General features: G+C 48.5%; 1 protein-coding gene across 2 annotated transcripts in view; it reads left to right on the top strand.

Annotated features, from left to right (window-relative positions):
* The first annotated feature begins 10,540 nt into the window (after window positions 1-10,540).
* Window positions 10,541-14,060, top strand: part of PRSS12 (serine protease 12) — a 78,113-nt gene continuing 74,593 nt past the window's right edge. Inside the window, exons 1-3 of one of the 2 annotated variants that reach the window (XM_068124419.2) lie at window positions 10,541-10,941; window positions 12,682-12,733; window positions 13,085-13,232. In XM_068124419.2, the coding sequence (XP_067980520.2) occupies window positions 10,891-10,941; window positions 12,682-12,733; window positions 13,085-13,232 (251 nt within the window). In that variant the 5' untranslated portion in view covers window positions 10,541-10,890. The remainder of the gene's footprint in view (window positions 10,942-12,681; window positions 12,734-13,084; window positions 13,233-14,060) is intronic. The other variant, XM_068124420.2, reaches the window with a different exon arrangement.

Here is a 14,060-nt window from a genome sequence, read left to right as displayed (position 1 = left end):
AAAAGATTGAATTCTGCAAAACGGAAGCGGCCGCTACACGTCTTTCTCAGTCGGTCGTTTATATGTGAAGAGTGCGCGCCGAATCTGTAACACGGAAGCGGCCGCTACACGTCTTTCTCAGTCGCACGTTTATGTGTGAAGAGCGCGCGCCGAATCTGTAGCACGGAAGCGGCCGCTACATGTCTTTCTCAGTCGCTTTGCACACGCTGCCGTGTTACTTCGGAGCCGCACGTTTATAGAGGAAGAGTTCGTCAGGAGTCGATCTACTTTCTCCTGGTACGTAGAATTTCAACAAAAGCCACATCACTGTTCATATCGGTAAATATTATTCCATCGTGTTTGAAAAAACTGGAAAATTGGAAAACTTGGAAAACTTGGAAAAACAATATAGCCTATTTTACTCCAGGAGGTCCTAGGATTACACACCCAAAATATCGTTGCGATTGGTTCAGCCGTTTATGCGGTACCTTCGAACGGACGGACGGACATTTGGTGAATTATAGTAAGATTACCAAAATGTTAACGTCAGACTGTTTGGTTGTCCCACCTTGGCACTGGACTCAATATGTTTAGGAGTCGTGGAAGGCGAGAGAACGAGGCCATTTGGTTGAGTTCAAAGCTTGTTTATTCTTACAGAACCCAGCACACTCTGTAAAGCCCGTTTATCGGGTAGCAATATTTATATGCAATCAAACACGGCAAGAGTGGGCGTGCCCGGGCGGCCTGGGCGAGCCCGGGAAAGGCAAGTCTGGACATGCCCGGGAAAGGCGAGACTGAGCGTCTCCGAGCGGTCTGAGCGAGCCCGGGAAAGGCAAGTCTGGACATGCCTGGGAAAGGCGAGACTGGGCGTCTCCGGGCGGTCTGGGTGAGCCCGGGAAAGGCAAGTCCGGACATGCCCGGGAAAGGCGAGACTGGGCGTCTCTGGGCGGTCTGGGCGAGCCCGGCACAGCGATCGCTCTGTGGTTGCATCCTCGGCAGGTGTAAGGCGATTGTGTATGTTCAGCGGCAAACGCTATACGCGCCCCCCCAGAATTGACTTGCACCGGCAGGGTCAATTTAAGGGGGGTCCTGATGACCCCGCCGAAGCGACCCCTGGAGGGTCGTGGGGGGGGGTCCGGTGTGGTGGTGGGTGGTCGAGCGGGGGGAACCGTGGTCGGGGGGCGGTCTCGCCGCGACGTACTCCGCTGTGCGAAGTGCTGGGGGGATGTAGGACTGGGTTGAGCCGACCGAGGGGCTGGTCAAGTCCTCTGGGGAGGCTGCCGAGGTTCCCTGCGGGCCTCCCGAGGTTGCAGTTCGCGGGTGCAGTGCCGAGAAGGCTCGAGCAGCGCTCAGCCTCGGTGCACGCGAAAAGCGGTTGAGCCAACCAAGGGGCTGGTCAAGGCCTCGGGGGAGGCTGCCGAGGTTCCTCGCGGGCCTCCCGAGGATGCAGTTCGTGGGTGCAGTGCCGAGAAGGCTCGAGCAGCGCTCGGCCTTGGTGCACGCGAAAAGCGGTTGAGCCAACCAAGGGGCTGGTCAAGGCCTCGGGGGAGGCTGCCGAGGTTCCTCGCAGGCCTCCCGAGGATGCAGTTCGCGGGTACAGTGCCGAGAAGGCTCGAGCAGCGCTCGGCCTTGGTGCACGCGTAAAGCGGTTGAGCCAACCGAGGGACTGGTCAAGGCCTCGGGGGAGGCTGCCGAGGTTCCTCGCGGGCCTCCGGAGGATGCATGGTCGGAGAAGTAGTTGCGGCTGTAGTTGTAGAGTGAAGTTGTGCGAAGGTGACGAACAGCAGTGCACGCGAAGGTAATGAAGCAGCCGTGCCGCGAACGTCAGAGCGCGCGCAAGAGATGAGCAGCAGTGCCACCCATATCGCGTAACTGCGTTCCTTCGGAGGGTCCTGGAGCGGGCTCGTCCCTCCGGTCATAGAGGAGGAGCCGAGCGCGGTGCGCGAACCACATGGCCGCTCGTCGGTTCCAAAACTCCGGCAGCGCGATCGAAACTGCCGTGTTAGTTTGCAGCCCCCGAATCCGTTCGGGGGTAGACAAGGTCACCAGTTTAGGAGTCGTGGAAGGCGAGAGAACGAGGCCATTTGGTTGAGTTCAAAGCTTGTTTATTCGTACAGAACCCAGCACACTCTGTAAAGCCCGTTTATCGGGTAGCAATATTTATATGCAATCAAACACGGCGAGAGAGGGCATGCCCGGGCGGCCTGGGCGAGCCCGGGAAAGGCAAGTCTGGACATGCCCGGGAAAGGCGAGACTGAGCGTCTCCGGGCGGTCTGGGCGAGCCCGGGAAAGGCAAGTCTGGACATGCCCGGGAAAGGCGAGACTGGGCGTCTCCGGGCTAGCCTGGGAAAGGCAAGTCCGGACATGCCCGGGAAAGGAGAGACTGAGCGTCTCCGGGCGGTCTGGGCGAGCCCGGCACAGCGATCGCTCCGTGGTTGCGTCCTCGGCAGGTGTAAGGCGATTGTGTATGTTCAGCGGCAACCGCTACAGTCCCACCTTGGCACTGGACTCAATATGTTCACAATGTCAGGTTCAAATCCCACACACTGTGTTCATTTGTCCATTGTCGAATATTCGTTTAAAGTATAACAATGATGTCGAAGATTATTGTCCTGCATGTGTGATGTGTACAAGTCCCCCAAGCAGATTTTAGACACGAGATTATATCGAAAAAGGTTGTCTTTTTATTGGTCGACTTCCATATTGTTTGCTCATCAGGAATTAGCAGATTATCCTAAAGGTTTTGATGTAAAGGTTGATAATCCTGTTGGCATTTTGAAGAAATCAAATTGTTTTTTTTTTTCTATTGTTTTTTTGGTGGGGGCCGAAACTCACTTCCCTGCACCCACTAAGGAATGGGGTCTGGGATCATTTAATGCATTACCTTTCACATAGCTACAAAAGCTTAGGCACAATAAATAGTGATAAAAAATAAATCCAACTTTTTTTTTCAAAATTTTCAAAAAACGTATTCTTTGTTTTTTGTTTAAACGCAAAACACTCCCTGACTCAATGGTGAACCTCTGAAAGTTTGACTTCCCTACACCCACTAAGGAATGGGGTCCGGGATCATTTATGTATTACCTTTCACATAGCCACAATAGCTTAAGCACAATAAATAGCGATTAAAAATAAATCCAACATTTTTTTTCAAAAATTTCAAAAAACGTTTTTTGTTTTTTTAAAACTGAAAACACTCCACGACACTCAATGGTGAACCTGAAAGTTTGACTTCCCTACACCCACTAAGGAATGGGGTCCGGGATCATTTAATGTATTACCTTTCACATAGCCACAAAAGCTTAAGCACAATAAATAATGATTAAATAAAAATCCAAGATTTTTTTTTCAAACGTTTTTTTTTTTTTTTTTTTTTTTTTTGCCGAAAACGCTCCCGACACTCAATGGTGAACGAACCTCTGAAAGTTTGACGAAGATCCATTTGGCCATCTCTGAGACCAACACCGATAGTCTAACAGCGGCATAGCCGGGCTTGTTTGATACTTTAGTTGAAGAGGATAGTATGACCTGGGTGGGGATACCAGTTAGCAAATAATGGAAGTATTGAAGGAGCTGTGCTCCTACGCGAGTTAAAAGGATTGACGCGACAAAAGACGGGAATTCATCCGAGTTTCTTTATTCAGCAAAAGCAAACTCGGGTACTCTGAAAAACCCGTTTATCGGGCAGCAATATATATATGCAATCAAACGCGGCGAGAGTGGGCGTGCCCGGGCGGCCCGGGCGAGCCCAGGAAAGGCAAGTCTGGACATGCCCGGGAAAGGCGAGACTGAGCGTCTCCGGGCAGTCTGGGCGAGCCCGGCACAGCGATCGCTCCGTGGTTGCGTCCTCGGCAGGTGTAAGGCGATTGTGTATGTTCAGCGGCAACCGCTACACACGCCCCCCCCCAGAATCGACTTGCACCGGCAGGGTCAATTTAAGGGGGGTCCTGATGACCCGGCCGAAGCGACCCCTTGAGGGTCATGGGGGGGGGTCCGGTGTGGTGGTGGGTGGTCGAGCGGGGGGAACCGTGGACGGGGGGCGGCCTCGCCGTGGAGGAAGGGCCAACCGTGGTGGTTGGTCGACGTCCACGTGCGCCGGCGTGAGGCGGTCCACAGAAATCCGGTCCGACCTGCCACCGACGTCGATGACGAAAGACTTGTCGTCCCGTCGCAGGACCCGGAAGGGTCCATCGTACGGCGGCCGGAGTGGCCCCCGGTGTGCGTCATGACGCACAAAAACGTACTCCGCTGTGCGAAGCGCTGGGACTGGGGGCCACCGTGGCGGGACGTTGGCATGGGGGTAAACCGTCGGGCGGCCTCCTGGAGGTCCGAGCGCTGGCGAGCCATGGACCAGGGACTGGTAGCGTCGGGCACGAACTCGCCTGGGACGCGTAGCGGCTGGCCGTAGACGAGCTCGGCGGTGGACGCCTGGAGATCCTCCTTGGGGGCCGTGCGGAGGCCCAAAAGGACCCACGGCAGCCGGTCGGCCCAACCGCCGTCCTGAAGGCCGGCCATGAGCGCGGCCTTCATAGAGCGGTGAAAACGCTCGCACAACCCATTGGCTTGGGGGTGGTAGGCCGTGGTACGGTGGAGCTTGACCCCCAGGTTGCGGGCGACCGTGCCACACAGCTCGGAGGTGAACTGCGGACCGCGGTCCGAAGAGATGTCCGCCGGTGCGCCGAAGCGGGCGACCCAGGTAGCGATGAAAGCCTGCGCCACGTCGGCGGTGGTGGTGGAAACGAGTGCCGCTACCACATGGTGGAAGCGGGTGTCGTCGGCGGTAATGCCTCGCAGGGCAAACTGGGAGTCTGCCTGGGTGAACCAAACCGCCGTGTGAGCCTCCCAGAAGGTAGGCAGTTTAAGGGCAACTGCCGTGTCCATGTCGGGGGTCACCAATGAAGGAGCTGTGCTCCTACGCGAGTTAAAAGGATTGACGCGACAAACTCGCCCGTTTATCAGCAAAACCAAACTCGGGTACTCGGAAAAACCCATTTATCGGGCAGCAATATATATATGCAATCAAACGCGGCGAGAGTGGGCGTGCCCGGGCGGCCCGGGCGAGCCCGGAAAAGGCAAGTCTGGACATGCCCGGGAAAGGCGAGACTGAGTGTCTCCGGGCGGTCTGGGCGAGCCCGGGAAAGGCAAGTCTGGACATGCCCGGGAAAGGCGAGACTGGGCGTCTCCGGGTGGTCTGGGCGAGCCCGGGAAAGGCGAGTCCGGACATGCCCGGGACAGGCGAGACTGAGCGTCTCCGGGCGGTCTGGGCGAGCCCGGCACAGCGATCGCTCCGTGGTTGCGTCCTCGGCAGGTGTAAGGTGATTGTGTATGTTCATCGGCAACCGCTACAGTATTATATTATTTGACTTCAGGCATGGACAGCCGGTTCGTGAATGACTGATTTTTAAAAACGGTGAATGTTCGTCAGCGTAGGAATTTGGAATTTAGCTACAGTGCCGGAGATAGCTCACTGACTCTTCATGAAGGATGCCGTGGGATATTTAATGTCCACCAACCAATGTTATCGTCTTTTTCTTTCTTATGCCGCACATGGACGCGAATGGCATCATCGGCTGAAGTGGGTGCACCTGTGCTGCTGATGCAACACCCTTTTGTAGCGCAGAGCCGGAATTTGTAATTTGTTGAGGGTGCCGGTGAATCCGGCGACAGCTCGCCTACTTTTCGCGAAGGACATCGTGGGATCTTTAACGTACACATACGAATGCCGGCAAGACAAATTCTTATAGCACGCCAAGTTTAACGTCCATCCGAGAGACAGCACACTCATTGATGAATCGCGCTGCCTGGAAAACACCGGGATGGCAGTTTGTAGTTGGGTCATGATTCAAACCCAGGATAGACATCTTTTGATTGGTCTAGGGGAGTGTGTATACCTCTTGGCTAACCTTCCAGCTGTACTACCACATACAATTATAATGCAATCATCATCATACTAAATAAAGTACGCAATATGGCATCTGTCTGTCTGTCTAACTGGTTGTTTTGACCGCTATACATTCGGACGTTACTTATCCCACCACAACCAAACTTGACAGGAGGACAAAGGGTCACACAATGGAGGTTGTAGCGACTTCATTGCCGCCCCACCCCCATTCCCAAGGGGTTTTCCCTGCCAAGGAGGTTGCGTGTTGAGGTGTATATCTGTCTTAACAAAGCTTATCCAGGAGTTTTTCCAAGGCGGCTTTTAATAACAAAAGCAATAACAATACTAATGATAAAAGCATAATATTAATCTTATTAAAAACGTACCCAAAAGACCCTTAAGACCCAAAAGACACCAGAGTACCAAAATACCCCGAGGAATGCTAAAGAACCAAAAGACTCTGAAGACTCAAAATACCCCGAAGCCTCAAAAAAACGCTGAAGCCCCAAAAGACTCCAAAGACCAAAAAGATTCTTTCTTCCCAAAAGCCCAAAAGTCCCCCCAAAAGGTCCCAAAAGTCCAAAAGGTTCCAAACATTTTCAGTCCTAAAAGACCCAAAAGACCCTGATGACCCAAAATAATCAAAATACCCAAAAGACCCCAAAGACATGTGAGACCTGTAAGGCCCTTTAAACCCATTAGACCCCAATATCCTTAAGACCCTCAATACCTCTTTTACCTTTAAGATCCTTTCAATACTTTAGACACCTTCAGATGCTTTCACCCTTTAGACCTTTTATACCCTTTGGACTCCTAGAACTTTTAGACCTTTACACTCCTTAAGTCCCTTTTGACCCCTTAGAGGATTAGACCTTAACACCATGTAGACTCATTGCACCTTTCAGACAGATTGGACCAGCTTGGACCCTTGACCATTTAGATTTGTATTAGATTAGAAATAAATTACAAATAAATAATATTACCAATATTACAAATAAATTTGTACAAAATAAATGTTTGTATTATGATTGGTGTAAACGTGATGACACAGCAACTCATGCTAAACACAATTTTAACTTCCATTTTACTATTTTATTCAATTGACACGGTTAATCGATGAAAATGACGAGCAGCAGATCTTTGAAACCCCCGATTTATAAACAAATGTCAATCTCCATCAATGTTCTACTTGAGAGGATGGCAACAATGAATGGATTCTGTAAATCGAAGTTGATCATGTCTCGTGGGTGTTGCGTCATGTTTCTCTGCTAACAAAGTAAATTGTATTCAGTTATAAACTATCGTGCTTCTCAGGAAGTAGGTTGAGTCATGGAGATGACATTCTTTGGAGAGAAATGTCATTGTGGAAGATCCAGGTTCAATTTCTTGTGGTTTCTTTCATTATGAGAATGGATAGAGGCCCTCAATGTCAGCCAAGATTAGGGCGGTCTCTCGAGACGTGTCTCAAGCTTTCAATAGTCTGCCATCCCACCTTGCTCTCCAATCTCTCTACCTATTCAAACTCCTGGGTCTCAATATCAGCCATGATCTTTCTTGGGCAACCCCCATTCCCACGCCTCCTCCCCCCAAGCCCTCTCCCTCCCACACATCTCCCTGCTCTCAAATGTTGTGTTTGTGTGCTTCCCCTTCCCTCCCCATCTTGTCTTCCGCTCCCTCTTTTTATATATTTTTGCTCTCCCCATCTTGTCTTCCGCTCCCTCTTTTTATATATTTTGTTTGTCTGGTTGATTTGTTTGTGAAGTAAATGTCAGCTCTTTCACGAGCCTCGATTCAGTATACAAAAAAGAAAAAAAGAAAGAAAAAAAAAACTTTTCAAAGTTGGCTTCCAAAGCCAGACGCTGACTGCGCCTTCAAGATCATTGGAATCTCTCGCGATGAGCAGAATCTATGGGCCTATCACTTCACCGTTGCACACAGGTCAGTGGTCTCTCTGTCCTCTACTGCCTCCTTTCTGATCTTGCACCCTCTTGCTTTGTCCCCTCCAACACCACAGATATTTGCAGGGCACACATGGTCCACCATTATCCCCCTTCTGTGAAACGACCTAAATCCAGGATCACTGCCCACCTTCACTCATTCTTTCTTCTTTTTGCCTACCTGTGGAACCGACTTCCAAATACTTTTCAAACTCATTCCTCCCTCCAGGTCTTAAAGACACCTGTTCAGCACCATCTCGGATTATCCGCAATGCAAAACCATGATCTTGTCTACCCTTGCTAACCCACCTCAATCCCTTCTACTTCCAATTTTCCAGTTTTCCCTCCTTGGAGTTTCCTTCTGGATCAATCTTGTCAACCCCATCCATCCTCTGCGTCCATCTTGTCCACCCCATGGATACGTCTTTTGCGTCCTGTTTTTGTCTGTTCCGTCCTGACCCGTCCAATGTAGTAGATCTTTCATGAACCTCGACTATGTTATACAAAAAAGAGCTACTTCGACCATGGAGAAAATCCCATTTGTAATTTATTCCAGGATGCTGGTGCTAACACACACTCCATCAATCTACAGTGGTAGGATCTACAGTGGTAGGATCTACCTGGTAGGTAGAATACTGGTAGGTAGAATCCTGGTAGTGGTAGGTAGAATCTACAGTGGTAGGATCGTTAACATCGATCAGCGTTATTCCTAATGCTGGCAGACAGGTCCTCTAGTTTCACGTTCTTCCAATGGAGACGCACAGCATTGATTTCCTCCCTGTACGCGAAACATCAGGGTGACGGTTTGTAGCTGGGTCTGGATTTTTATTTTTTTGTTACAAGAACGAGGCTCGTGTAAGAGCTAACATTAAATCGCATAAAAACAAACTGACACATAAAACATATGATAAAGGGAGCGGGAGACAAGATTGGGAGAGAGAGGGAAGCACACAAGTACAACATTTGAGAACAGGGACATCGGAAGATCTGTGGGAGGGAGAGGGCTTGGGGTGAGGAGGCATGGGAAGGGGGCGGGGGGGGGGGGTATAAAACACATGGACACTGCTAGGACTTCCAGGAAAGAAGTCGGTGTTTCAAAAAAGTGGATCTGGGGTGAATTCACGGGGGTAGAAAAGATCAAGGTTTTGGATGGGGGAAGAAAAGAGATGGTGGTGAACAGCTGTTTTAAAGGCCTGGAGGGAGGAGTGGGATTGAAGGGAGTGGGGGAGTTTGTTCCAGAGGTGGGAGAAAAAAGGAATGAAAGAGTGAAGGTGAGCAGAGAGCCGACATTTTGGCAGTTTAACCATAAGAGGGTTGCTGACAGATCTTGTGCGACCTGTAGGAATATTTGGGGACAGAGCACAGAGAGCTGGGGGAGCTAGGCCGGAGAGGAGTCGGTGGAAGACAGAAAGACCACCTACCTGCCTGCGGTGAGTGAGTGAAGGGCCCTCACAATCAGCTTAATCGCGGGAGATTCCAATGATTCTAAAAGCTTTGGTTTCAACCGCGTGAAGCAACTTACACATTCCAACAACGTGATTACACGTTACAACATTACATTGCGACACAGGTTACAACAACGTGATTTGAACACAGGTTACACAACTCAGAGGTGAGTGCACACCCCTCTCGGCTATCCCATCAACCCTAAAGTCCCACCACTCATGCCTGCCATAAAAACTGAGCACATGACGAGTGATGCGGAGCGAGTGGTTCAGTGGAAGGAAACTAAAGCGTCAATTCGATTTCTTCATCGACCAAGCTCGTTTGGTACAAGTCACAACTCGTGTCATTCCCATTGGAGATTTTCTTCCCAAAGTATTCTCAATGATTGGCGAGCAAAGTATGATCTTTCAGGCCCTCTGAACGAATCCACAAGGTCCCTGAAGGTGCAAGTAGGCCTGATGTCAGCAAGGGTTCATCCGAGATCGACTGAAGGTTTATCTACACATGGTCGCCATGCGACAGTGCAGGGGTAAGGTGTTTTGGGTGGGGGTGTGGTCCTGTCTGGCACCACAATCGCATCTTCTTCATTTCCCAGCAGCTCCAGACAGCAAGTATTGGCTCTCGAGCTTCCTCCGACGATATGACAAATGTCCTTCACACCCGTTAACAAGCAGGTCTTGGGTTTCGTCTCAAAAACTGACATCTGTGCGGCACGTTAGAAGGGAAGGAGGGAGGGAGGGAGGATGACGGTTAGAAGAGGGGCGTGGTTTGAGGATGGAGGGGCGTGGTTTGAGGAGGGAGGGGCGTGCTCGAAGAGGGGCGTGGTCGTGTTCGAAGGGATGAAGGGTGACGATTGGAAGAAGGGGGCGTGGTTTGAGGAGGGAGGAGCGATCTGAAAGAAAGGTTCAAATTAAAGATAAATTTTATCGACATGATATTTCACAAAATAAATAAATACGTCATACATTAGGATGTTATAGCCGTTTATAGTGACCGTTTCTGCGACAGTAATATGGTAACTATGGTTACGAGGATGGCGCGAGTGATTAATCCGAATGGGGGGCATGCTTTATAAATGGTGAGGGAAAATATATCCCAACAATAATGTGCGTCGCAAGAATCTATGGAAAGACCGATGGTTAACGGCAGCTGGAGTTATGAGACTACGTCACCGCAGCTGCCGCACCTGGGCACGCGTTCGCTGCCGCACCTGGGCACGCGTTCGCTGCACAAGGTACTACGGATTCTACCACGGTTACACCGGAAATGCTGTGACAAGTGGGCGGGGCGGAGATGCCCTGCGTCCGCGGTAAGAGAAACAGTTTGAGCAGTCGACGTGCCGCGGCGCGTTTCGGAGATGAACGTGGCGGGGTCTGCCCGTGGCGACAACACCCCGGACCGCGGTGAGCGGCGCTTACCCAACCCAAGCTTCAGGTCTCCGCATCAAATCGGTCCACGCCCACCATCGAGGCTCCTCCCCCTCATTCTCCGCACTCTCTCGCTCTCTCGAACACTCCGGTCTTGCCTGACCCACCAGTCCGTCACGCAGTACTCGGACTCGTCTCTACCGACCGGGTCGTGGCCACCACTTTCTCGGCAACGCTCGGCATGTTGGCGACCTGAAGGGTGACCGCGGCGGGGCGTGACATGCCTCGGCTGATCTGCCTCGCTGCTCTGCTCTGCGTACCGCTGCGGCAGGTACGGACGTGTGTTCGCTCGTTCGGAGGTGCTTTTGCTCGGACCCTACGGACTGCTCGGGAAGGCACAACGTAAAATGGAGTACTTTCGATTGGTTCCCACCGAGGACGGGAGATTATATTTATCATCACGGGTTCGATCATCATTGGAGGAAATTATGCACCGCATCAATTTCACGATGACGTCATCAATCATCACCGTTCACCATCATGAATGATGATCGATCATTCCACCAGATACTGGATGCGCGTTCATAAATCAAGTTAACGCTTATAAACTTTGTATTTGGTAATGGAAGATGCAAAATCTAAGACTACATAATATTACCTAGAAATTGTGAAGAATTATTTTAATCATCATACTACTGTATATGTATAACACACACACACACACACACACACACACACACACACACACACACACACACACACACACACACACACACACACACATATATATGTATGTATGTAGCCAAAACTCTAGGTATTGCATTTTTCATTCATTAAAATGAGTACATAACTTTTTTGGGAAAGTTACATTGAATTCAATTACAAGTAGAAGGGAATTCGGTGGAGCGCATATCTCCGCCAGGCTGCGCAGTTTACATTTTGTATCCCATTGACAGATCGGATTTGGATTCGGACCTGAACCAAGATCGAATCGGCTTGTTCTTGTCACCTAACCAACTCGTCCACCAAGTTTTGTCAGAATTAATCCACAACTTTTTGAAATATCATGTTATATATCGTTTAGCCCGATCACTGGTGAAGAATCGCGTTTAAAATATCGGATCCAGATCTTCACCAAAATCTAATCATTTTGTCCTTGTGACACACCCGACCTCTACACGTAATTTCATCCAAATCCGTCCACAACTTTTTGAGATATTTTGCAGACAGACAGACAGACATACAGAGGTGAAAACATATCCTCCATCCACATGCGGTTTGTCGAGGTAAATATATAATGTATGTGCATCAAAATTATTTAATTTAAATTTATTAAATAATGTAGCTATCGCAGAGCATGGTTTTATGACTATGAGCTGTTTGAGAATATTTCTGGTATTTATGGGGACCCGTCATAGATTGCCATTTCAGCTGGTAATAATAATAATAATACAGATAATAATAAAAGGACGAAAGTTGTCTGTGGATTAAATCACCTGCAGAGAGTCTATCAGTGTGTCCTCCTAATGAAAAGTAAACTTTTCCAAGGAATGAATTCACCTGCACCAAGTCTACCTGTATGTCTTGCTGATAATAAAATAACTAAACTTGTACATTGGGTGAATTCACCTGCACTAAGTCTACCTGTGTGTCTTGCTGATAATAAAAGAAATGAACTTGTACATTGGGTGAATTCACCTGCGCTAAGTCTACCTGTGTGTCTTGCTGATAATAAAATAACTAAACTTGTACATTGGGTGAATTCACCTGCACTAAGTCTACCTGTGTGTCTTGCTGATAATAAAATTAATGAACTTGTACATTGGGTGAATTCACCTGCGCTAAGTCTACCTGTGTGTCTTGCTGATAATAAAATAACTAAACTTGTACATTGGGTGAATTCACCTGCACTAAGTCTACCTGTGTGTCTTGCTGATAATAAAATAAATGAACTTGTACATTGGGTGAATTCACCTGCACTAAGTCTACCTGTATGTCTTGCTGATAATAAAAGAACTGAACTTGTACATTGGGTGAATTCACCTGCACTAAGTCTACCTGTGTGTTTCAGGCTGTGGCAGTGAGGCATGCCGATGGATTAAAGGTGACCAATGGAGCCGGAGGTGAGATTCACGACTTGGATTTTAGCAAGAGACAAAAGGTTTGCGGAAATTCAACTTTATTATCTTCGACCGACAAAAGAACAATTTGTCTACATTGCGTTGGTTGATCGATATGCTGTCTTTAGACCCAGACCCCCAGCGGACATATTGATGATTCATATGATCATTGTCCATGAAATATTAATGCTAATTTTTGTAAAACATTAAGATGAAGAATCCTTTTTTTTCCACAGCTTAGTGAGCTGTTTGTACAAAATATCCTTGATAAGTGAGGGTTGGGGAATAGTGCGCAATCCACTAACCCCTTTTCCCCCATTTGATTACTTCTATCAACCCGGATTCGATTCCCAGGACCCAGAAGACCTCTGAAGCTCGTGGGAGGACAAGATGATTTCCAGGGTCGCCTGGAGGTTTTCCACAATGGCGAGTGGGGAACGGTGTGTGATGACCAATGGGATGATCGAGCAGCGGAAGTTGTATGTCGGCAGCTGGGCTTGGTGTAAGCATAAAGTTTTGTGATTTGAATTCAACAGAATATGACACCAGGACAGATTAAGATTTTTTGGGGCCCTGGATGCAAAAATATTTAGGCCCAAAACAACCCCCAAAAACACGAATACATGAAAATGCATTAATACATAGTAGTCAGGTTCACTATGTTAACAAATATAATTTCTTTCAAAATTTTGGGATTAGCAAACCTGTACATTTTTGGAATCTTCAGAGCATGGAGAATCTGAAAATCAATGTTGGCATTTGCACAGACACCTGCATGGCCGCCATTTTGGATTTTGAAAATGGCCGCCATAAAATACATATTTTGCGCGATCTCGGCTTCTAGTCAACCTAGAGACTTAATTAAATATGCTAATCCTATGTTTTCTGGGTCAAGGAATCCAATAAAGGCCTCAAAATAGTGCTCAGGGTTATAGAAAAGCAACAAACAAAGGTGATTGAAAACCATTGTCTTTATATTTGTGATATAACTGTATTACATAATACATGATATCGCAAGTCCTTTGAAGTTATAGGTTGTTATAGGAAGTTATAGGTAGTATCAGATTGAACTATAAGTCCTATACACAGGATCTACGAGGTCTATACCGTTCAGGAATATGCTTTTACAGATCTTCATCACTGTCCTGAGTGTCATTTTCGCAAAGGTGTCTACGCAAATGTAAACATTAATTTTTGGATTCCTCATGCTCTGAATATTCCAGAAATGTATAGTTTTGCTAATCTACCAAAATTTTGAACGAAAAAACATAGTGAACCTGACGATAGGCTCCATTCAATGTTACACTGAGTTAATAAAGGACACACTAGG

This window comes from Myxine glutinosa, chromosome 8, assembly GCF_964187855.1.
Source record: "Myxine glutinosa chromosome 8, kmMyxGlut1.1, whole genome shotgun sequence".
Lineage (NCBI taxonomy): Eukaryota > Metazoa > Chordata > Myxini > Myxiniformes > Myxinidae > Myxine > Myxine glutinosa.
Note: the sequence above shows the minus strand (reverse complement) of the source record. Positions and strands in the feature narration are given on the sequence as shown.